Source organism: Cinclus cinclus, chromosome 3 (genome assembly GCF_963662255.1).
Source record: "Cinclus cinclus chromosome 3, bCinCin1.1, whole genome shotgun sequence".
In the NCBI taxonomy this organism is placed as follows: Eukaryota; Metazoa; Chordata; class Aves; order Passeriformes; family Cinclidae; genus Cinclus; species Cinclus cinclus.
Window position 1 is genome coordinate 69573251 of NC_085048.1, and position 25620 is coordinate 69598870.

At 41.4% G+C, this 25620-nt stretch overlaps 1 protein-coding gene across 1 annotated transcript in view; it reads left to right on the forward strand.

Annotated features, from left to right (window-relative positions):
• The first annotated feature begins 2033 nt into the window (after positions 1–2033).
• PCNX2 (pecanex 2) overlaps positions 2034–25620 on the forward strand; it is a 150614-nt gene continuing 127027 nt past the window's right edge. Inside the window, exons 1-7 of the mRNA XM_062489044.1 lie at positions 2034–2186; positions 8168–8373; positions 10808–10922; positions 13230–13266; positions 14125–15414; positions 24018–24162; positions 24331–24476. Coding sequence (XP_062345028.1) covers positions 2034–2186; positions 8168–8373; positions 10808–10922; positions 13230–13266; positions 14125–15414; positions 24018–24162; positions 24331–24476 — 2092 coding nt within the window. The remainder of the gene's footprint in view (positions 2187–8167; positions 8374–10807; positions 10923–13229; positions 13267–14124; positions 15415–24017; positions 24163–24330; positions 24477–25620) is intronic.

Here is a 25620-nt window from a genome sequence, read left to right on the forward strand (position 1 = left end):
GAAGAGCAGGGGCCCATCACATGTAATGATTACTTGGGAAGACAAACACCATCACTCCAAATGTCCCCATCTTCCTCCCACTTTATATACTGAGCATGATGTCATATGGTCTGACGTATCCCTTTGGCCAGTTGCAGTCACCTGTCCTGGCTATGCTCCCTCCCAGTTTTTCTTTTTTGTACCACCTCACTGGCAGGTCACAAGACACGAAAAGTAACTTGATTTAAGACAAACATGATATAGCAACAACCAAAATATCAGTGTGTTATCAACAGTATTCTCATATGGAGTCCAAAACACAGCACTGTACCAGATACTGAGAAGAAAATTTAGTCTATCCCAGCCAAAACCAGGACAACAGGTCAGCCTAACATCAATTGCAGTCTGCATTATCTAGGCCTTCCACATTATAACCTCCATGAGTTAGAGGTCCCAAAAACAGGAGAGGAGGTTTTGAAGAAGCTTTCTATTTACACCCTTGTTTACCCACCTTTCTATTTTGGAGCTTGGCAAGATGTGTTTACAGCAGTAGTACATGAGGCACAGCCAGGAATGTCCCTCCTTCATACAGCTCAGGAAAACAGTTCAGGAAATTTTTCCTTCTCACTGAGGTCACACTGAGCAAGTACTCAAGCCCCAAGGCTGTAGATCCTCAGGCATCTAATGGTGGCAGTGCTGCTGAAGGAGACCATGCCATTCCTCCCCTGCTCCAAACTGCTTGTTCAAAGTGCTGTATCATCCCTCCCATCAAGCCAAAACAAGCATCCAGCACAGCCACACCACCTGCGACATCAGGAAGAAAACTGAGATACATGGCTCATGAGCTCACAAATACTCTAATAGCATCTTTGGTCTCTTACCTTTGTCAAAAAAAAAAAAAAATCACACAAAGCACAGCAGAATGGCATGTTTGGTCTGGAAAACTGTAACAACAACCAGGAACAACTGAAGGAGGACAAATTTGATGATATGCAAGTTGATAGATGTATCCATTACATGCATGCATCCTTCACAAATTTGACTGCAATAAAAGGTCTATATGTGTGGAACAGTCCCTAGAAGGGGCCTGTGAGAGACTTAAAATTGAATTTCACCACTATTTTCTGATGGTCGGGGATGGGAGATGGTGAGCACCGTGTGTGGTCAGCCCTGATTTTCACAACCCACCCTTACAGCCCTTCCTTCGGCGTGTTCCATAAGGATATACCTGGTATCCTTATGCCTCATTCTTCACTGACCTTAGTCTCTCCTGCTCAAGGCTTCCATTCAGCTCTATCACCTTTTCAGCCCCACTCTCCCGCACTTGGCTTGGCCTGTGCTTCCTCTAGCGTGCCCCTGCCTCTTCAGCCCACTAGTTTGAGACCAGCTGCATGAAACTCTTCAACGAAGGCAGACTGGGTTTTTCCCTAAACCCGTTCTTGAAAGAATCCGATTTTTTTTTTTTCCCCTGAGGAATTTCCCCACATCCCGCTCAAAACACATCTCAAGCCAACGCAAAACGGGTGACACTGAAGTTGGGCAGAGCTCGCAGATCGGAAACTCGTGATGTATCGGGCAGGATCACTGAGAACCCGGCGGTGGGGGAGTGGCCGACGAGGCGCGCAGCCCCGCTGGCGGCCGCCGGGGCTGCCCCTGCGCTGCGCTGTTTTTGCACCTGTGAACGCACCTCGCGGTGCCCGGGGTGGGACGCGGCCGTGACGGACACCCCCGCGCCAGAACCGCGCCTCCCCCTCCGCCGCGTCTCGGCCCGGCCCCGCTTCTTCCCGCGGCCTCCGAGCGCCGCCGCCGCCGCTCCCGGGCACCGCGGTGGGGAGGCGGCCCCGGCCCGCGGCGGGGCCGAGCGGGCGCGGTGCCCGGAGGGGGGCGGCCCGTGACGGCGCCCTCCCGGCGGCGGCGGCTGCGGCGCCCGGGGTGGGGCGGGCGGGATGCTCGGCGTCGCGGGGCACCATGGGAGAATCCGCGGGCGCCCGGCATGGCGGCGGCGGCGGCGGCGGGCGGCTGAGGGGCGGCGGTGGCGGCGGCGGGGGGCGGCCATGGTGTCGCCGGCGGCGCGGCTGGTGGGGCAGGGCGTGTGGGCGGCGCTGACCGGGGGCTGGTACCACGACCCGGAGCAGGGCGCCTTCACCAACAGCTGCCACCTCTATCTGTGGCTGTTCCTGCTGACGCTGCCCATGGCCCTGCACCTGGTGAGAGGGGCTGGGGCGGCGGGGGCCGGGGCGGGAGCCGCGGGTCCCGGCCCGCAGGCGGCAGCGGCGGGGGCGTGTGCGCTCAGCGGGCTGTGAACGGCGCTCTGGGGAGGCTTAGGTATTGGGATTCTGGGCTTCACATGGGGATTTTGTCTCTAAAGGTTAACGGGGTGAGTGCGCCGGCTGCGCCAGGCAGGGGCCGGACCCTTAGCCCTGCCGAAGGAGTTAGGTAGGGGTGCAGGCTGGCCTCTGCAAGTGCTGAATGACCGTGGGGACATCTGTTAAAAAAATCTGAGACAGGTGTTTTTGTTACGTTTTTTTTGAAGTTTGATCCAGTCTTACCTGCCGAGAAGGGTAAATATATGGAAAAATCCAGATACCATGTAATTAATAGGCCATGCTGAATGTCGCTGGTGAATCACATGGCTTTTTGTGACATGCATCTCTCTTTGTGCTGAAATTTAAACTTTGCAAGTGAATCATAACTAGGGTTTGTTTGCTGGACTTTAAAATGTATTTTCCTGAAAAGCCTGAAACTTTTGTTCTTGTTTTTGTGTGTTTTCCTACCGTGTGAGAAAAGCCTAAAGTATGCTGGATCATCGAATCTATTTTGGTGTGTCCTTCAGAGATTATAGGGTAATAGTGCTTCCGTTAGAAGCAGTTTCCATCCATTTGGTTCCTGGAGTGACTCAACTAAATTCTCAACTTCTAAATTGGTTTCTTCACCCTACATGGTCAGATATGGGCCTGATTATCAAAAGCAAATAGTATTTACTAACCCCCCTGCAATCTCAGTGGAAAGCAAATCTTGTATTTTTTAAGCGTGAGCTGGTGTTGGATTTTGTGGCATGGATTGCAGTGAATTCCTGTAAGAATAGCTCATGGAGTTAATGAACCAGAATAACAATATGCTTTCTTCTGATTGATTGCATATTTCCTATGCAAACCATCAGGAGTCTTGCATTGTAGGATTTGCTCTCCAAGTCGTATGAGTGATTAAAAAGGAAAAAAAGAAAAGGCTAACTTTTTTTGTCCCAGTTGATATAAGTATGTATCTGGAAGGATTCTTTGTTGGAAGCTTCTGAACTGAAGAAGGTGTGGGGTTTGCACAAAAGAACACTGGACTGTAGGTCAGAGCTATGTTAGAAGTAATTTTTTTAAAGGGGAGAAAATATAACTTACCTACTGAACTCTCTTGGGCATCATCTTTGCCCATCTAGATGGACTTATTTGTTCTGCAGACTGACTGACTTTCTGATGAATCATCTGGTTAAAAGCAGGACTTGTGTTCTCAAACTAACATATTGCTATGGGAGTTCTTTGTCCTTGATAAGAATAATGCATTTATTATGATGGCTGCCTGACAGTAATTATGTCCTTACACATTTTCTTGTTTTCAAGTGGCTTGTTCTAAGGCTTGGTAAGCTTCATGCAAGACATCTATTCTTGCCACTTAGAAACTTGAACCTGCTTTTTAACTAAAGATTTTTTTCTGGCTTATAAGAAATTTTGTTTATAATATTCAGTAATGTTTAGGGTGATATTTGTGTTACATGCTTGACACCAGTATTTTAGATTCAGCTAAAGCAGTCAATGATATTTCTTGAAATGGCAAAATCAAAACAGATGAGTACTACTTTTAAAATTTTTCATTTGCTTGGGATAATATTTTGTTGAAGTCAGGAAGTCTATCTGAAACAGTGTGATTTGAGTCAAATGGCAAAACTCATGCATCTGTTTTTAGTTTTTTCACAGTGGCTCAGCAGAGGCGTGCTGACAGTAGCATTGAGAAGCTTAAAGTATCAAGTTGTTTCTGTTGTGTGGATCAAAAGTTTCTTTCTCTAGCTTTTTCAGCTTATTCTAGCTTACTTTGGCACTAAGGATTCCTTTATTAGCTTCCCTGTCCCTGAAAATGCAGATCTGTGTTTCCATTACTTAATTTTCTTTATAGTTTAAATATTAAAAATGTACATTGGATATTTGGAGCAACATTACTGTTCAAATCAACTTTCAAAATTATTATGAGATCTCTTCTAACTGTGCCATGTCAACTTTCATAATATAGTAAGAATTAAAGTTATCTTATTCCACCAAACAGTTGAGGATCCCTGGGTGTTTTGCACATGAAAATAGAGATAGCTCTTTAGTATTCAGCCCCAGTAAAACACCAGTGACCTAGAGATGCAACTTTGGGAAATGCTTGTGCTATAGCTTATTTTACAAGCTGCAAGAGAATGTGCATTGTGTTTGGATGACTCCCCAAAACAACGTACTGAATGTTTCTCCTGCCTTTTGTTAGACAGGGAACCCTTGAACTTACAGGGTTATTACTTCTTACTCACTAGATCTTCAAATCATGCTGTGATAGGAGAAGTACAGCATGGCAGTATAAGGGTGTGGGCACATAAATTACTCAGAGGTAAACTGTGATAAAACTAGCAGTATATCAGCTGCTTCCAGTCCCATTTGGCCACCTTTTACCCCACTCTATCTCTGTAAAAGTTAAGGATACATATCTCTCCACAGCAGAGAGATAGGCTACCCTGTTACATACTATATTGCATGGTAGGACACACACTTAGAACTCAGTGTTCACCTATGGAATTTTATTTGCTACCTGCCTTCCCATTTTTTTATGTTGTGTGATGGACATCTCTTAGTATTGATTCACCTTAGTTGACATATAAACACATAATATATCAACTTTGGCTCCAGTGTCATATCTCCCATGCACATCTCTGATGGTAGTGGCTGACTGCACATTTGTTTGGTAGTTCCCTCATTTGTGTTCTGTAGCACAGGGAGGCTGCGAGGCCCAGGTGCAGCACTTCCTTGCTTTAAGTGCCTCAGGGACTCAAGCAGTGGGTGGGATACATCTGGGTATAAGCACCCTTTATCATTCCACCCAATTTACAAGGCCTGCTGTTTTGTTCAAAGGTTACATACCTTTATGTACATATCTCAGTCACCTCCACCTTTGTGCTACTCAAATAATGCCAGTAGACAAAGAGAATGTGGCTGTTCTTAGAGCAATCTCTGGGCAGGCAGAAGCCCTAAAAAAAGGTGCTTCTTACATGGTGATACCAACTCTTGCATTTGCAGCAGTAAGCTGGACCACATTTGAGGCCCCACCACCCTGCATTTCTGGCTATGACCCCACGCTGTTCTGGTGCAGGGTACAACAGAAGCTACTAGAGAAGAAAAGTACGTTATGGTGGAGTTTTTAATGGGACAAGAATGAAGAAAACTAGGGCTAGAGCTTCCAAAGAAGCCTGTGGGAAGTCATGAAGCCTGCTTTCTAATGAATTTGTATTTGTGGATTTTTCTTTTTCCTAGCTTCTAATAGGATGTCAGCTCAATTTAAGCTTTTCCTGTCACTGGGGTGGTATCAAAAGGTCAGAGAGCTTTGTGGGCTCTTCTCATTAATGGAGGAGGTGTGCTGCTGTGACCTTGCCCAGTGGGATGTATTCTCTTAAAGTTTGCTGAATAACTTTTTAGTTCTTTGGCTACCTTTCAACAGAGAGGATGGAGGGAGATGATGACACAGACACATAGTGCGATTATAAAACCTCACTTTCATAGAAAACCAGGCTAATTATAACTATAGTGCATCAAAAGTGACTCTATCATCTGAATTCCTCAGTGGTCTATAACTTGATTCCTCCTTAGCATGAATTTGATAGCTTTCCCTGGTCTGTACCTGGGAACACCAACTGCAGTCATATGACATCTGTACCTTATGCAAGAGGCTTGATTCAGACAATGGAGGGCTTTCCATTATCAGCTTCATCTTTCTCCTAATTCCTCATGTGGACAGGGAGCAACTTACTGGCTTGTAGTACTCAGCCTGCTCCAAAATTCAGAGTATTAAAAATTCACTGGCCATTGGCAGTCTTGATGTGGCAAGCGCACTAAAACACAGCGTGTCTGGGACAGATGGGCAGAGACCACAGGCTGGCTCAGGGCACAGCTCTGGTAGGTCTGGTCACAAGGCAGGGATGAGGACATGCAGCACTCAGCATTTGCTAAAACTGGCCCTGTTTTCCACTCAAAAATCTAGGAGCTTCCTTTGAGTCTCTCTTGTAGCATGCTCTCTGCACACATAGGCTGCACTGCTGGAAATCTATTTTTGTTGTGTCCTCTTGACATTACTAATATAATATTTATTAAGCTTTATGAATGTCACCTATAAAGCACTTTTCTAGTAGGCCATTCTGAGTTGTTACTTAATAATGAGGGGCTGATCTGTGCCTTTTAGTGCATAGTTGAAGAGATTACTTGGAAGATGAACAAATCTCTCTTAAACAAGTCATTACAGATAATTGGCTGCCACTCTTTGTGAAATCAAGCAATTTCTGACTCGTTTTGTAAAAACATTAGTCATAAACCACAAATTTTTAACCTCAAGTTCTTCAACCTCATCTACTAAGCCTTATACCCTGAGAACATGACCTGGCAAATGGATCCTCTCTCTGGCCCAAGTTTGCTAAGTAATTGATGGGTGTGCTGAGAGTTGGTAGTTACACAGTACCATGAAGTACTCTTAACAGACTAAAGCCTCATCTTGTAGAAAGTCATGTCTGTGTTATTAGGGATCATAGGTAGTACATACATCCAAAATAGCTCCTCCACTATTATGCAGTAAATTCTTTGTATCTGAAGCAGAAGAGTCATAAAAAAGGATTTGCGTGAAAATTTTCACATGTATATCTTGATGGTATGAAGTCCCAGTGAGCCGAAAGCAGCATCTTGCTTGTCATGACACGGAAATGATTCAACATATTAATTTCAACATCCAGATAAATGTGGTGACTTGTTCTTAAAGATGAAATAAGCATACCTTGTTCTCTTCCCTTTACTTGTGTGGTCAGTGTGATTTATTTATGAATTTGAAAAAAATTATTGATTTAGTCCCATAGTAAAGACAATTTTAAAAAATTACATTCAGCAGGCTTCTAGCAAATCCTTGGTATTGAAAACCTTTTTTGTTTTTGTGTTGCTTGGCATTTTTTGTTGTTCTTGTGCAAGAATATAGTGAACCTCTGTTTAAATAAAACCTCTAAAACTTGAAAAGAGATTAAACTCCCTGTGAGACTGCAGCTGTGTAGTGACGATACATAAGCATGTTCCATGACTATAATGGTAAAGACTCTGGTGCTTCAATTATAACTGCAAGTGTCCGTTGCTATGAATTGCCCTTTACTGTAAGGAAGTATTTGTATATAAAAAAGTTGTTAGTGTGTTATGTCTCTGAAAAAACTTTACAGACTACAGTTCAACTTAATTAATTTTAATGAGTAAGAGCTGTGGTGCTCATCACAGATCAGCAAACAGATCACAGACAGCTGCAAATTAACAATTATGTACTTTAGAAAAAGAATTGAAAGAGGTTGTGTCATAGTTTTACCTCAGCTGGCAGCTAAGCACCATACAGCCAGTCGTTCCCTCCTCGAACCTCAGCCAGGACAGGATGCTTCTCTGTGTTTTTATTAATTTGTTTTGACTAGTCCTGACTAATTATTTAAAATACCTCAGTGGTTAAGGTATTTGGGAACATGTGAGGCATTAGAAAATGGACATCAAACTACAGTGTTTCACTGTTGAGTCATAAGTGTCATAGAGGGTAAGATGACAGAATTTTTCTAAAGGTTTCTGTCTTTAGATAACTAATGTTTCATTTTGTGTCTCCGTTTTTATGAATTCTTAGTTTAGGAGAGGCTGCAGCTGCATTAACATGGGAGTGCATTATTTTGAAAAGCTTTATAATGTTTGTCAATGGTGAGATTTTGCTGATTTTCAGAACAAATAATATGTACGCTAATAAAAAGAAGACTAGATCTTGTGAAATGGTTTGAAACTTGAAGAAACTCTTAAACCTTTTCTGTGAGCAGAACTCAATACATATATTGTATTTAAAATTTCTAGCAGCATCTTCTCAAAGCAAACTGTTATCATTGTGTCTTCATTATTTCTTTCTGTAGGCTTTTCCAGCAAATGCAGTGACAGTTTTTGTGTACTGCAGCTCGGTGACAGTTTTCTTCACAGTAATAAAGGTGATCAGCTACCGTTTGCATCTTATGTTTGATAAAGGTGAAGTAATTCAACAAAAGCTCTCAAGAAAAAATGGAAGGCAGTGTAAAGATACAGAGGTTGAAAAAGGAGAAGCGGTTCAGTCCTCAAATCGTAGGTAAGGTTTTCATTATGTTGCTGGCACATTATATAAAATGGTTGAGTTTGCCACCATGGCCCTGCTTAGCAGAAATTTCTGTTGAATGCAAGAACACTCCTTACAGCTGTATGAAAAATTACACTTTCAAAAACTTGCTTAGTGCTTTTCAGCTTGGTAGCTGAAATGTTCTTGTGGTGAAGCAGGCAGAGCTGCACCTGGTTCAGAGATCAGGCAGCAGCTGGGCAGCATGACAGTGGTAGAGGAGATATGTACTGGAGGTGCTAACAGATCCTGAAGAAAACCTGGAAGAAGGTTTTTGGGGAAGCTTTAAATGCTTGCTTCTTCCTCTTCCTACTGTGTTTGCCTGCTGGGAAGAGGCAAGGAAGTGGCAGGCTCCTGATGGTAAAGAAAATGCTTTAATATAACTTTGGAAGTCCGGGCAACCTCATGTTGCCTTTGTGTGCTTGTAGTAACTTCCCTCTCAGATTGCACCTAGATGCGTAAGTTGCTTTTCCCTCTTGTGTTTTATTGTGGCTGCTTATGATGATTCTGTGGCCCTGTTCATGAGGGAAGCTAGTACTGCTTTTTTTTCCTCAGGGGCATTTGGTAGATAGTAGTAGCTTCTCTACCGAGGAGCCAAGTACTATTAATGTCTTTGCTGCATATAATCAATAACAGCTGCTCTCAGGCTGTGATGGTATTAAAGGTAAAAGCAGTAATGGGATGAAAACTAGTACTGACATTTTCCAGATTTGTGTATTGATAGAATGTTCCACTATACACTCTTCAGAATAAATGGATACCTTTTCTGCTGGTTTTTCCAAGCTTGAGCCATACAAACAAATGAAGCTGGCAAGTGGCTTTCAGTGGTACCAAGTGTTGTGACAGCTGTGAAAAATACTGAAATAAGGTGCATCTAAAAGTGACCAAAGCATAGAAATGTCCAAAGCAAGTTTAATTGAATATGTTTGTTAAAACTACCAGCCAAGCTTCAACAGAGAGCTTTGTATAAAAACTTAGGGTGTTTTTTGATGCAGTTGCTACTGCTAGCTCTGTGCCAACTAAGTAGTATCAAGATAGTTTGTGTTCCTCTGTGCTACTGCTCTTCTGTGTCTTTACATGTGCACATGTGTGCTACGCTCCTGGCAGCCGTGTCGATGGGACAGTCAAGGACTGCCTGCATCGAGACTTCTGAGAAATGCCTCTGTGTGTCACTAACCATATGACATTTTTATTTTAGATGTGGTTATGCCTTTCAGACTGTTTTGGCTGAGAAGTAAAGGTAGAATAACTTAAAAGCTGTGTGTTAAATCGCGTGACTGTTCCTCCCAGGTTGATTTGTGTAAACACAACAATCCATTATTTAGTATGTGGTCAGAAAATAAAGGACTTGATGGATGACAGAATTTTCTAAACAGACCTTGATAGTTGGCAGGTTAGTTGAGCAAGTTTTTGAAGCCAGTTAACAAAAAAAAAAATATTGTGAAAAGATGATAGAGACCCAGATAAATAATTTTGTAGCTTACATACAGCTTTAGAATTTTAAAAATAAATTTTTGGTGAAAAAGAACAACCCCGTGAAGAAATATAAAAGCCCAACCGGATGCTTTTGACATTTCACCATGGTGGTTTTTCTTTTTTTTCTGTTTGTTTTTTGTGTTTTTTTGTTAAGCTGAGTTTTTGTTGTGTTATACCTGAAAAAAACTATAGGTTATTGATAGTAAACCTTGTCCAAAAATACCTGCTTATATCCATTGAAAAGCTAGTAGAACACAGTTCAAGAGGAGTGAGTGGATAGTTTAGTGTATCCACAAAGGAACTGATCAATAAATTGCCTTATAGTATGTGAAATTAGTAATGTCTGTATATATGCTTTGTCTAGACCGGAGTAAAAATTTTATTTTCTAGTCTAATGATTATATTAGCACTCTTTGCCTTGCATTTCAAGTAGGTGTTTTATGGGAGGTTTCCAGATAAACAGGCAGTTAAATAAGGTTTATGTACTCAAGGACTTAAAAAGCAAAAATTGTGAAGGGAGTAGCTTTTGACTGTCATATGTCTAAGGAGAAGCCCTAAATTGCCTTTTGTACCGATAAATCTGTGTGTGTATTAGGCAGGCTAAATGGCATTATATATGCATAGGGAGGCTGAAGAGATGTCACTGTACTTCTCATAGCTCTACCTCTGAAGACACCATAATCATTTTATATCAAGGGGTTTTTATTCTTTTGTTTTGGTCAAGTTGTCTTGGTGAGGAAGAAAGTGCAGAAAGGTGTTACTGTATTTTTACAGCCCTGTGCTTTTATCATTGGAGGTGAAAGAAGTGCTGTTACTTCATTGTGCTGAGCTACTTCTCCTCATTTTGTTCTTACTTGCCAGCTACTTCTCAAAACTCACTGTGATGCCCTGTGGTTAGAAGCATTGCTTTATCTTTCATGTACTTCCCCTTCAGCAATAACTCGGGGGATCAAGCCGTTGGTGAGACCAGTCAAGATGACTCTACCCAGACAATTCCTGACAGTTCCAGAGCACAGGCTCCGCACTCGCAGGACTCCCCTGGAGCCATGGTTAGTATGTGCACTCCTCCAGCAGTGTCCTCACCTCGTGCAGTCTGCAGCTCACCACACACAGTTTTGTGTTGCCAGGTGCTCATTGCTTGTAACTTAGGCCTGCTCCAAGCAGGAAGGGTCATTCCGTGCATCTGCTGGGTATAGCACTGTTGCCACTCAGCCTTGGCCTAAAGGTCTGGCTTTGCAGAGCTGAAACTCTCATACATAATGCTGCACTTCTTAGGAGGGCTCTCTCTGCTCTACAGATAGCAAGTGGTCTTTGTAAATCTTGCCAAGAGCACCTATTTTTTGGAGGGTGTTTGAGAGTAGGGAGAGGCTAATGCAATCAGCATTATTTTGTTGCCTCTTAAAGGGATCTGCTCCTGGAGCATTAATAATTTGGTTTTGTGTAACTAGACTTATGCTTATAAAATGAACCAAAAACATCTCTTCAGTATTTAAACAAAGCATAAAAGCCATTTAAATATAGAAGAGGTCTACAGAAGGCTAAAAGTTCATGTGTGTGCACTCAATGCCATTGGCTGTGCTTATTAAATCAAAGGTATATGAAGTGATATAGGTGATGTATGTAAATGTTATTAAAGGAAGAAAAAGGAAATACTCATGAAGAAGTTTTCAAAAACGTAAGAAACAGAGCAATGCTGTCTGTGTAATCTTAAACTGCTCCCCTTGCATATACTGTGATAACATCTTTAATTATGTGATGCCATGCCATGTTTTTCTACAGGACTCCTGCCTCAGTCAGTGCAGAGGATGGTTAGTGATTTCTGAATAAGTGACTATTTGATTCTTCATTCTGTCTTCATATCCCTCCACGTATTCCTCCCTTTATCCCTATTTACTACAAATTACTCAAATCCTGGTTTGAATCAGAACTATTTTTTAATTTCCTGGGTTTTTTTTACTTTTTTGTAGCATCTGTCTGATTCACAGACATTAATACTTTTTTTTTTTGGGGGGTAAAAAATATTTTTCACCTTGTTTCTGTCCTACTCTCTAGTATTCTGGTATTTGTCCATTCTGCAAACCTATGTCTTCCTGGGGTCTCATTCTAGTTTCCCACTTCTAAACATGTAGGTTGGGTTTTGTTAAACCAAGTCTCCTGTTTTTGCTGCCAGGATGCCACCATGAAATTTAAAAAAATAATAATAATTTCCTCTTGGTTTTGGCACCTGTCAGTCAGAAGAGAGCCACAGTCATTTTTTTTCAATGTCTTGTTCTTAATTATGCACTTAGGCTGTTGAATTTAAACTCCTGAAGTATTTCTCTGGGGTATTGTGTTTAGTTTTGGGCTCCACAGTTAGTTTCTGTGTTAATATTGCACAGTAACCTGCTGATGAGAATCCAGCAGAGACCACCAAGGTCATTGAGGAACATGATGTGGGAGGACAGGCAGATGGGATGTTTTAGCCTTTGTGGGGCTAAACTCTTTTGTAAGCATAGAAGAAGAGCTTACTGCTGTCTTCAGCTTTCTAATAGTAAGATACACAGCAGAGTGAGCACACTCTTCTCAGAGGTGCCCAGTGACAGGATAAGAATGTTGCAGCCATAGAAAGATATAATTAGATCAATTGCATTTAGTGTCTTTTGTGTGGGATTGTTTTGGTTTTTGGTGGTTGGTATGTTCATGGCTTTTTTTTCCCCTAACAAGTGAGTGGTCAAATACTGGATGAGGTTTCCCAGAGAAGTTGTGAAATCTCCTTCTTTGGAGATTTTCAAAGCTCTGTTGGAGATGGCCCTGAGCAAACTGCTCAAACTGTACCTGCTTTGAGTGTGTGTGTATAGCAGAAGAGATTTGGACTAAATGACCTTCAAAGCTTTCTTGGAATCCAAATGATTCTGTATTAATTTAATGCCTCTGTCCTCTTGTTTTCCATTGAGAAATATTTACCAATGCTAGAGGCCAAACTTTTCATTCTAGTGCTTTGGAAACATGTAGCTGGACAAGTGGAACTGATGAACGCATTCTGTTCCTTAATGAATAAAAAAAAATGTGTCTGGATTAGGTGATGCAACATTTTTTTCAAGAACATACTGCTTTTCTTTCCCCTCCCCAAACACCACACACAGTTGCGGTGATGCAATTTGGAGCATGACTGTTCTACAGCCATCTCCCTTAGCCACATCTTGCATTTTGTGCAAGGCATGTTTTCAAATTTCAGTGATTCGAAGCAGTTTACCAGTGCTGTAATTAACCTTTGATTAGGTAGCTATTGGTAGCTACACTGATAGATGTTTTTTTTTCCCCAGCAGAATTTAATAAATGACCATGTTAATCTTGTGTGTTTCTTTTAATTTTTTTAGGACTTGCCAACACGGGAAACTATTGAAGACCTTAGAGGTATAAATCCACTTAAACTGTTGTTTCATCATTACTTGGCACAAAATGTAATGGCATGGAGGACCCCATGGTAGGTTATGTTGTGCCTCCTATTACGATCTGAGTTGAGGAGCCAGAACTAAATTTCAAGGGTATTGTAGCAGACCAAGCTTTCTCCGCTGTCAGCCAAGCTGATTGGGATGCAACCTTTTGAGGGGTGTGCAAATAGCTCTTCCCATTTTGATACAGAGAGATGAAAGTGCCTTGCCCCATGTTCCTGGGAAGCTCTGTGCTTCTGTAAAGCATTAAACTAGGAAGTTGACACTTGGATTGCATCTTAGAGCACTTGAACGTCTGGCTGTAAATTTCTATTGTGATTGTCAGACTTCAGCTCTGTGTTGTATATTCCTGTACACCTTACTTTGCCTACACTTCCAGTGCTTGAGATGTCTTGATACTTTAAATGTAACTTTGCTTTTCTTAAAGCTGATCACCATATCCTGTGTGTCCATTAGGAATTGCAGAAAGTGATGTAGCAAACCCAGGGCATTGGCTTATTCTTTCTTTCACCTCTCTCTCAGTGTGCATAGCTCTGTTAAACATTTTGATTTTGAAATTGGCTGTTTCTTCAGCTATTTTGATTATTTAAATAGACGTGCTGCTATGCTTGTCCTGACTTGGTAAGGTTCTATCTTGCTTTTGTAATATTTCATATGTAGCTGCCCAAAAAAATTCCTCCTTGCTTTGGAACTGTTTGAATCAACTACATCATCTGTGCTTCCTTTGCTCTGCTCTGGATCAGGTTTTGTTGGTTAAAGATCATACTTTAATAATGCTTAGTGTTCATGTGAGACCTAATGCCCAAATGTTTTTTCTTAGGTGTTATGGTACTCGAAGACCAGGCTACGCCACCAGTTTCATCTACCTCACCCTGTATCAAAGCAGATATATTACCTGTTTCTACAGCCTCCAGTTCAGGTGCCACCACATCAGCAATAGCAACAAAACCAGCTGCTATGGAAACATTTCCTGGTGATGGAGTACATGAAAAAGGAGTGAATGGACAGCCTTGTGGCCACCATGGATCCCAAGATATTCTTGTGGACAGAGATGTAGCTAAAAACTTCTCGAATATTTCTTCATCCCAAGGTGATATTTTAAGGACTGGAGTTTCTTCAGAGCCATGGGACAGTGAAAATTCAATTATTTCAGACCATTTTAGTAATCCTAAAAGCTGCAAAAGAGAGAAATTGCCAGAGGGATCACCACAGACAGGGTTTACCAGCAACTGCCCACAGTGCAGTGCTATTGCAACCAAAGAGCATGAGCAGATGGAAAGTTCCTGCAATGCTGGTAGTAGCCATGAGGACCTCGATTGCTCAGACACTGAGACTGCTGTTGCAATTGTGGACAATTCTCTTCCTGGAGACCAGCTGTGTGAGCCCATTAAAATTGTCATCACAATGAGTACTACACCAAACACCACCCTCAGTGACCTGCCAGGCTCTGTCCACTTACAGGCCCTGGAAAGTGAGAGAACAAGCTCAGCCCTTGACTCTGGTGTGGTTAGAGCAGGCTGGTCAAGTCAGCAAACTAATGAACAGCTCAGAATCCCTGTTATCACATTTGACCTGTCTGATGACAGTAAAGCTAAGCCTCATCCAGAAGTTAGTGAGAGTGACAGAACTCCAGAAATGTTGAGGGCAGAGCTGTCATCCAACCAATGCTCTGGCTATGAATCAGGTGATGCAGTAAAGGAGCTCAGCAACCCAGCAAATACACCTCTAGAAACTAACACTTGTTCAGATCCAAATCAGGAAAATGCTTTGGAAAATGTCCAGACTGTGGATTTACGTTCTAAGGAAGACCTGCATAACCTAGACCCGCAGTCTTGTAGAACTGCTCATGAAAAGAGGCACATGCGAGTGTTGAGTGTAGACAGCGGGACAGATGTGCTTTTAAGTAAGAATTTAGTGGAGGTATCTGACAAAGAAAAGACCTTACCAACCTCTAAATCAGATCTAGAAGCTAAAGAAGGTCAGATGCCCAATGAATCTAACTTTCTAGAATTTGTCTCCCTCTTGGAATCCATTAATACCTCAAAGTTGAAGACATCTAATCAATCCACCGTCAAAATGGAGGCAACAAAGGAAAATGGGCTTATTGGAGGTATTATGCATGAATTAGAATTCTTTTGGAATAAAGATGTTGTGAAGAGTGTGATTACTTAGAGCAGCTTAGCTGGATATCTGCATTAAGGCAGATTCCCAGAGGAAGACTGGTTTTGCTAATAGGACCAGGGTAGGGCTGGACTTGATGGGACAAAGTGGTTTAGTGATAGCATGTGGTAGTGTCAGCTGCAGTTTTAAAATATTTTTATCTTGAAGAAAACGGTTTTTCTTCTTCTAGGAGACCTAGTGATGATAAGCTTAGTAGGTATCCATTACGTATTTAGTATTCTGTACTGAAATAGTGTGCCTGGATTGTTGGAATACCAGAAGTATATTGCAAAAGTGTGTATAGCTATAGTATTACACCTGCCTCTGCACATCTTAAAGGGTGCATATTGAAGAGTTGTCTGTGTGCCTCTAAGTATGAAAGCTGGAATTGCTGCTGGTTCAACTTTTAGCTCACATGCATGTGCATGCATATGTGTATTTCTAAATTTCCTGGATGGTTGTGGGTTGGCTTATAATAAAAAAAAAAGGGAAAATCATGTACTTGTTCTCAATAGGTAAGAGTTTTGATTTTCAGTCACTTAAAGGATGAAAGTTTGGTGGCTGTTTTCAGTGAAAAGCCCCCAGTATTTTAATGAAAAACAGTATATTCCCATGCAAGTTTCCATTTAATCAAGAGGGCTTTTATTGAAAACAAAATCTATCAGCTGATTTAAAAACCTATATGCAGTACAATCTATAGCTCTTGTATAGAAATTTCTGGTTTTAATCAGCATTGTCACTGAGCTCTGTGACCCTTTTCTGTTGGGAAGGACTGTTGTTTGTAGTGTCTCTAGCAGCCCTCCAGCAAAATTTAATGTGGATGTGAGATACAGTGCATTGAAGGCAGATGCAGTCTCTGGGTATTTCCCCAAGTGGTCAGTGGAATCAGTTTAGAAGATCTGAGTCAAAGTGAAATAAGACAACTTGTATCTTCTCCTTCTCCAAAATGTTTGTGTTACCTCAGATCCTACAATAAGCTGTTTTAAGAAAACCTAAGAGGATGCAGTCTCAATACTTAGTTTGTGTGGAAGGTAAGAAACATGTTAGTACCCTACAAGAACAGCTTGGCAGTCCTGTTTTGTCTGCTCCCTGTTCCACCAGCTTGCTCCTGCAAGAGCCTTCCATTACGTGAAAAATGCCCTACTGACTTAAAAGGTTTTTAAAAACTATTTTCAAATGTGTGCTTTTATCTTTTATTTTTTAAAAAAGTAGATTTATCTTCTCAATGTGTAATTTCCTTTTAGATTCCATTTACCTTTCACTCTGTCCTGTCCAATGAATTACACCCCTATCTCATTCTGTCTTTCACTTTGATCCGTTTTTTATTCACTTGAATTTATAGTTTCGTGCCTTTCCTTCCTCAGTCATCCCTTCTCAGTTCAGGCATTCCCCTCCTGTGCCACCTCCTTATTTGTCTTCCTCTTCATATTGATACACTCTTTTCTTTCCTTTTGTTCTTCCTAGCAATCCACTCTGTTGCTGGTTTAGGCTTTTCCACTCTATTGAGCCCACCTAAAGCTGTTGCCTCCCCACAGCTTGCATTAACTTCTCCTGTACTTACCCTCGTCTCAATTCCTTCATCAGAAGTAAGTACAGGAGAAGTGAATTTTGCTCTTCCTAGACCTGTTGCCTCTCTTCTGTTGTATCTAACCCATCTCTCCCACCTTCTCAGGCTGTTTATTCTTCACTGCAATTTCTGTCCATCTCTATGGAGATTATCAGCCTGCCCTGCTGGCTCCAGTCTGTTCTCTGGTTGCCCAAGACAAGTGCTGAGCAAGCCCTGCTTCTCACCTGAGCCTGCTGAGCCTTGCTGGATTCCTGGGGTGCAGAGTCACCTCCCTGCACAACAGCACACTGCAACATGAGGGGTGCAGCAAGCAGATTGTGATTTTTTTTTTTCTGGTCCTCATCCATAAAAAGGAGTGTTTACACAATAATTGTACTTCTGAGTGATGTGACTTAGCTGGAGAATAGAATTTCAAAGGTAAATTTAAATGAAAATTAAAAAAGAGAGAGTGCAGCTAATCTAGAAAGGCCTTTCAGACAAGTACCCTCAGATAGTATGAACAGGGAAAGTTGCTGCATGAAAGAAAGCAATGGATGATCAGAATAAGTCAGATTTCACAGTGAAACCCCAATCCCAAAACTTATTGATGTGCGTGTAGTTATTGTGCTTTAGAAACAAGCATTCTGCTCTTCCTTCAAGCAAGCTTTATTAGCTCATTTTAGCCAATTGAACTGAATTTCATAGAATGATAGAATGGTTTTGTTTGGAAGAGACCTTAAACATCATCTAGTTCCAAACTCTTACTATGGACCAGGACACTTTCCACTAGGCCAGGATGCTCAAAGCCCCATCCAACCTGGCCTTGAACACTTTTAGGGATGGGACATCCACAGCTTGTCTGGGCAACATGTTTTGGTGCCCTACCACCCTCACAGTAAAGAATTTCTTCCTAATGTCTATCCTTAATCTTACTATTTCTATTTTCTTTGTCTATCCTTAATCTTCCTATTTCTGATTTCTTATGCCTGTACTTTTGTGAGATAGTGAAGTTGAGCTGCATACATGTAATTAAATGTCTCTGTTTGCAGTGTGGGCTCAGCAAGTGTCATCCTGAAACAGAAGAGGAAAAGGAAGGGGGGTGCCCTGCTGTGGATTCTACCTTCAGCTGGTGCTGTGGGAAAAAGGAGATTCAGTCTGAACTCCTTGAGCTTGAGAGACGTAGTTCAAAGGCAGTTATTTTTAAGTGCAAGTAGGCTTTGTTTTCCAGCCTAGTCAGAACGTGCTGTTTGTTAAAATAAATTACTGTCATTACTGGCAGCTTCACTTTAGCAAGACTGAATTTTAGAAATGAGAAAGCCTTTAATTTGTTTACAGCCTTGCAATTGCAAATATGCTTTAATAATATAGTATCTTGGAGCAGATCTGAATAAACATTATTCCCACATTAGAGTGGTTGTTAAGAAAAGTGTGTGTGTGTGTGAATACAGAGTCAAGCTGTGCACCAGTTGTTTTGAGGGAGGAGGTAGGTTCTGTTTAGTTTTTGTTCTTTTAACTTTGCAAACTGTAATTGGTTGAAGTTAGCAATAGATGCCTGGTCCAAATGAGCATGAAATCCACCCCAGGAAGATTTTTAATAGGCAATGTGAAACTTGGCACATTCCTGGAAAACTGGATATTCAGAGCTGTGCAAAAGAAAGCTGATATTTTGCATAATTTGTGGAAGTTGAGGAAATGTGCTCATCAGAATACTCTGGCAAAGTGAGTGAATGTCAGGAATGGGTCTTTGTTGTGAGTGGTTCCTCTTGTGTGTTCTGTGGAACTAGAAGAGTTATCATCCTGACCACATAAACCTTCGCCAGTAGACGACTTGGTAAAATGCAATACAAGAAAATTAAAGCCTTTGCACTTCCGAGGGTGCCAGATTTAACCTGTTAAAATACAGGATAGAAAAGCTTTAAGAGCTGTTCTGTAGCCATTCCACCTTTTCTAGATTGTGAGAAAATATCACTGGCACTATTGCTAAAACTGACTTTTCGGTTTTGAATCACGCTTGTACCACCCACGTGATCAAAGTGTGTTGCAGGGCAAATTTTTTTCAGTCTTCAAGAGGTTTACGAAAACCTGGGTTTATTGGCTACTTTGGGTCCCTCTGATGTGTCTTGAACCAAGCAAGAGCAGTTGTGCATCAGACTTATGCAGGGCAAAACCTCCTGAATGTCCCCTTTGGCACAGCTGGCTTGTAATCTAGGACAGGCAGTATTATCACCTAGGGAGCAGAGGCTGCTGTGGGAGTGGTGGGGACTGGTGCAGGAGAAACTAAACCAGGGCTGCTTGGCCTGAATTTAGATGTTTTTCAGGCTCTTTTTAGAAAAGGTACTCATCATTCTGGGCAGTGCACAAACCACAACCTCGAGTGAGTTGTTCTGGATCCCGAGCAATTACCCTTCTCCTATAAAAAACTAAAACATATTCCTGTGGGTATTTTTAGACTTTTTTTTTCCTCCCTTGCGTGTGAGAGAGAGGACTATCACATGCCATGTAGTCATAGGGAGGAGGGATTATGTGCATTGAGTCACTGGTGCAGATGACAATCGTGGTGGGAAGTGACAGCAGGTGATTTTACTGGCAGGTGGGTAGCACCTAGGAAAAAAAGCCCTGCCTGGTGCTAGCTCATCTCTTGGAGCAGCTGTGTGTCATCCCTGATTCTTGTGCCAGAGAGGGGCCACATGGCATGTAGTGCACCTCTTTGGATGTGGAGGAACTGGTGTGCAGAACTTAGTTCTCTGAATCTGATGCTCAATGTGTTTAGGCTTGACAGGCTAAAATTTTAAAATTTCAGTCTTTAAGTCTGAAGAGGTAGTGGTATGTACAATGACAAGTCTGGCATCTGCAAAAGAAAAAGAAAAAGGTTATTTCAGAGGTCTGTATTCTGATGTAATTTGTAGATGTAATGATTAGGCTACTTATTCCTAGCTCTGCTGCTGACACAGGAGATGGTTTCAAGCAAGTCACTTCCTGTAGCAGGTACAATTTATTGCCAGCTTTTCCTGTTGCTTCAGGATTAATGTGGCAATCCTTGTTGATGGATAATGCCATTTGCTTCTTCAGTGTCCATGCTGAACTCTTGTAGCAGTTCTTGGACACTGTGGTATTCCCTGGGCACTCTCACTGTTAGGTGGTTGACCAGCTTAAATGTCAGGTTTTTCTTTTAATATATTTGTGGCATAATAGGCAAATTTGGGTTGAGGATAAAGGGTATAAAGCTAGATGTTTCTGCTAAAGCAGTTGATGAGAAAAGGATTAGGAATGTTCTTAGGATTTATAATCCATATATATGAATGGCACAGTTCACAGCTTGTAGAACTTTGGTTTCATGCTGGTACTAATAAAAGCTTAGAGCTTTTGAAATTTGAAATAATTTCTTTATGTCTGAACAGACAGAAAATATATTTTAAAGTGTAAATTTCTATTTTGGAGCATAATGTTGTTGAAGAAAGTGGATTCTATAGCAAAGCTATTAATGAGCAGAAGAGAAACAGGCTTAATTAGCTTAATTCTGCTTGCCCAGGTTTCAAACCAGATGGTGTTTGAAATTATGACAGCAGTGGCATTTTGTTTTACAGGAGTGACCTGTGAAGGTTGGGATAGGGATATGGAAGTAAAAGATGAGGAAGGAGGTTTGGAGGAATCTGGTAAGGGGCCACAAATAGTAAAAATGTTTTGGAGGAAAGTTACAGCACAATAAAATTTCATTCTAATTACCTAATAATAAGGCAGCTTTAAGGTTGAGATACAGTAATCACAATAACCAGCTATCAGTGTATCACAGCATTGAAGAATGGTTTAGGTTGGAAAGGATCTTAATAAATATCTAGTTCCAACCACCCCCCCACTCCTTGGGCAGGGATGCCTTGCACTAGACCAGGTTGCTCAGAGCCCCATCCAACCTGGCCTTGAACAGTTCCAGGAAAGAGGCATCCATAAGTTCTTAAGGCAGGCCCTACCAGTTCCTCACCTCCCTTGCAGAGAAGAATTTCTTTCAAATATCTGATCTAAACCTGCCTTCTTTCAGTTTAAAGATGTTCTTCCTCGTTCTGTCATCCTGTAAAAAAACCCTCTTCATTTCTTGTGGTCTCTCTTCAGGTACTGAAAGGCTGCAATTAGGTATCCCTGGAGCTTTCTCTAGGCTGAAATTTCAGACAACTCTCTCACCCTTTCCTCACAGGAGAGAGGTTCCATCCCTCTGATCATCTTGGTGGCCCTCCTCTGGACTCACTGTATTAACATATGTACAGAGGCTGTTTCATTTCAGCTGTAAAATTGTTTGCCACCTCCTCCTAGACTAGAACAAGGGTTTGTCTATAAAGATGATTTGGTGCTTAAAATCTGTTCTATAAGGAATAAGTTACATGGCAAAAGAAATCATGGTACTGTAACTGCCTTTAGATTAGGAGTTCATTTGTCAGCGCTGGGATGGTATATTTGTAGGTAATGTTGATATGCTGTTAAAAGCCTTTAGTGCAGAAAAAATGTTTACTGAAAGTATCTTATGAATGGGACATATAAGAATTGTTCGTTTTCATAAGTATTTTACCAGGATAACTTAATCTTTTGTCTTGTGCTCTATCAAAATATGGAAATGGTATACAGACCAAAACTTGGCTGTTTATGCAGGACTCTTCTGAATCACCCTGCCCCAAGACTGATTTAGCCATGAGTCCTGATAGTTATGCCTCCTATGTCTGAGTCATATGGCATATACTTTCCAGATAAATTATGTGGCTATTGCAGAGCCTAGATCTGGTCTTGATACTACTGTGATCCCAGCAGTGCATGAGCTGGAGACGTGTGTGGAGCAGTGGATAAGGGTAAATGGCGCAGGGAAAAGTGCAAGTACACTGCCATGTTGTTCTTTTTAGTCTGTTCTTGCAATTCGAAAAGGTTTTTCCAGGTGTTTGAGCTTTGCCAGCACAATTTCCGTGCAGGGAGCGTTTGGTGACGTAGAGCTGATTGCGTACTCTGGCAGGACACTCCTTGTCTAGACACCTCTGTGTTCATTTAAATACTGAAGGTGTAAGTCACCTGGAAGAAGATGTGTAACTATCTTGAAAACCAGTCACAAAGCAATCATGGCCCACTTTTCCAGTGCTAGAAGTATTCATCACCATGGTATTGTCTGTTTGGTATATAAAACCTGTAAGAAGCAGTATGTTTAGGTTTTTGTTATTATGACTCTTTACCACAGCAGGAAAAAGAAGTCTGTAAGGCTTGTGGTTTGGAATGGAAAAGAGAGAAGCATATTCTGAAACCACTAGATAATCAGATTTTAAAAAATCTTTTTAATTGTTCCACCCTAAAGCTAGTTTGGGTCACTATGGGACCAATTAGGTTATTTAAACCACAGTTTCTGATCTCTGTCAATTATTCTTACAGCTTGAACAGCCCAAGCCTTTAGGAAGGTCATTTTATTAGGTATCTGTGGCTCCATCACTGCCCACAGGTATGGTTACATCATTAAGGGGGTGCTTCAGTAATGACACAGTTTCTGCTTAAACTAGAGTTTAAAACTTTAACTAGGAAAGGAAAAAAATGTTCTCTTCTCCTAACTACCTTTTTTTTTCCCCAAGACAGAATAAAATAGACCTGGAAAACCTGTTGAATTTTGCCTCCATGCACAGCAAAGTATTTCCCTACACCAAACCTGTGCTTGTTTAATTGTATTTATGGCACAAGCTTTAGGGTGTGAGGGGGCTTTGTCCTGTGGATTGAAAGTGGTGTAGAGCTGTTTTAGCTTGTGAAAGTAGGTTTGTTTCTAGAAATAATGTCTTGGTAGATAAGATGATAAAGTTCACGGAAAATAAGACAGATGATCTGAAAGGTCTGCATATGCCAAAACATTTTTACTTTTTCAGTTTTATTAGCTGACCTTATGAAAGGTAAAACATCTCTTGACAAGCCTTCATTCTTTTTTACCCTTAGACCAATTTAGATATGACACCACTGTTTCTTGACTGGTGATTCTTGCCAGTTAGGGTAGTAATTATATTGGTGAAAAATGTGGCTTTAGATATGGAATTTTCAGTGAGGCATAATTTCTGTGTTTTCTTTTCCTTGATTTGAGGTGTTTAAGCAGCAGGTATTGAAAGAAGTCTGGGTAAGTATGTTTCAATACACTTTGCTTGGTGCTAAAAGCTACAGGACTTACTGAAGCATCTCCCACAAGCACCCCCTTTTTCCATTTAAAGCATTTGCACAACTTCAAAGGGTGCTGTGGAAGTCACTGTCTTAGTTGCACTTTAAAACCCTAATATAATTTTTTGGTTTGTAAACAAGGCACAGTTGAAAAATGTTTCACTGTTCACCATGAATATGTTTTACACCTATATATATAAATAAATGACATGCATGTGTAGAGAGGTAATATAAATATAATTGGTACTCAAACTAGCAGAAATTGGACAAATACTTATGGTATATTTTAAAATCTATAGTTCTTTATTTTCCAAGCATAGGATAATCTGCTGTGAAATTGTTTTGCCAGTTTGCCCTTTGTCCTGCAGGGGTGTGTGGCCAGTGGGGAAGAGGGATTAGGCAGCTATCTGCTTTCCTGTCCAAGAGCTCTATTTCCTTTGAAGGTGCTGCTTTCCCTTTTGTAATAGGGGAATGGGCCAGTGGTTCTGCTTTTCCACTGCCAACATACACATCTTGGGAACAAATTACAGCCCCCAAGGAAGCAGCCTCTTGCCATTCTAGATTAGGAGCAGATTGCTTCCCTCTGAAACAATAGGAGAAGCAAAGCAGAAATTCTCTCTTTTTTGTCCTCTGCTTCACTCAGTGTGTTCTTGAAACAGCTATTCATGAGGGTCAGAGTACCTCCTCATCCAGATTTGTATTGTGTTAAGTAATGGTAGTGCTTTGCATAAAACTAGCAAATACTGCAGTGTTTCAGATTTTCATTTTTAGGTGCTCTTGTTCAGTACATAATGAATGAAACTCTTGAAAGTCATCTGTGCGGAGTGGCTCCACTTCACTGCTCTGTTTTCCAGATAGCCAGACGGAGAGAAAAGAAGAAATGGTGGGAACAGAAAAGCACTGTGAACAGCTTCCTAAACAGGAAAGATCAGATGTACAAAGCCAAGATCGTGCTAGTACTAGTCCGGTGCTACCAGAGTCTGCCAAATTTGCAGCACTGTAAGACCAGTTTACTTTACAATTTTGTACTTCAAAGATATGATGTAAGCTGTTGTGTTTCACTGAGTAGAAATGACATAAACTTTTAATTAACCTCTCTTTCTTTTTGTTTTATTGAGAACAAGAAAAAAGTTCCTCATAGTAGTTTTGAAACATTTTTGTGTCAAGTTACCAGGGCAGCAGGCAAAGGCAGATAATCTACCGGGTAACTTCTCAGCAAGACAGCTCTGTCTTGCAAGTAATAAGTGGACCCGAGGCATCTGTGCAAGATGAGCTCTCCGTGGATGCAATGCATGTGTTCATAGATGAAAACGGTGAGTTTATCTAGTTGGGATAATTGCAGTGCATGAGGAAATTTCTAAATACTTCAGATATTCTGGAAGGATATTTCTCTTGTCTGTTACTGGTTGCATGTTTTTCTCTGTGTGTGGGAAAAAAAAGGGCTAAGTAATTTAAAGTCAGTCAGATGAGCAATGGTTTTCTAAATCCACCAATGACCATCATAGACCTGAGCCTTACACAGTGCCTGAAGTTTATCTTCCAAACATCATCCTCAAAAGATGCTGGCTAGGCCAGAAGGCAACTTCTGTCCCGTCAGAAGAACCCCTGGCGTTTTCTACCTGACTAGAAGCTTTGCACTGACCTGGCTGGGCAAAATATGACTCCTTTTTACAGTTTTGTTCTTCAGCTGGCTCAGTCTGACCTCTTGATATGGTGGAGCTGGCTGTCATTTGGAATTGTGATCTGCTACTCCTTTAAAGAAAATTGAGTGTCCTAGTCTTACCCCATACATATACTTGGGGTGCCACTGCTCTGGAGCTGTTCTTGGAGTCTGAAGCTGTAGGATGGGTTTTGAGGCCTTTGAGGTACTGGCTCATACCTCTGAAAGACAGCTGTCCCAAAAGCCCTATATCCTTTAAAGTTGCCTTCAGAACCAGCATGAAGTGAGTGCTCATGGTACTGGGTCTGTGAGCCTGGAGATCCTTGGGTTTTCTGCCTGTTCCTCCTGGCCCTGTTGGCAGCTGACAGCTGCTGCTGTGCTATGGCCAGAAGGGCAGCAGCTGCTCGTGGGGCAAGTGACGCTGGGCTCTGGGTTAGCCAGCACCCCCCCTTGGCTCTGTGCTGCCTCTGCAAACAGGGAGGAGCTGTGGCTGCACCTCTGGCAGAGCTTTTTGCTGCTTTGTACCTGCTGACCTCACCTTTGTGAATGGAAAGAGGAAAATCTGATTTTTCGTGGTGAACTTACATTAATTGATGTGCTTTGTGTTTAATTTACATGCCTTTTAAATTTTCACATTGACTTCTGTGTTTTGATCTGTCTCGGGTTTTCAGTTGTTCAAATGTAAATTTGCTTTCTGAAATCTAAAATGCGCTTAATGCCCAGACTGAAAAATATATATTTATAAATATACCTGATGTAAAATGTGTATTTTATAAATTTTTTGTGTACAGAAATGA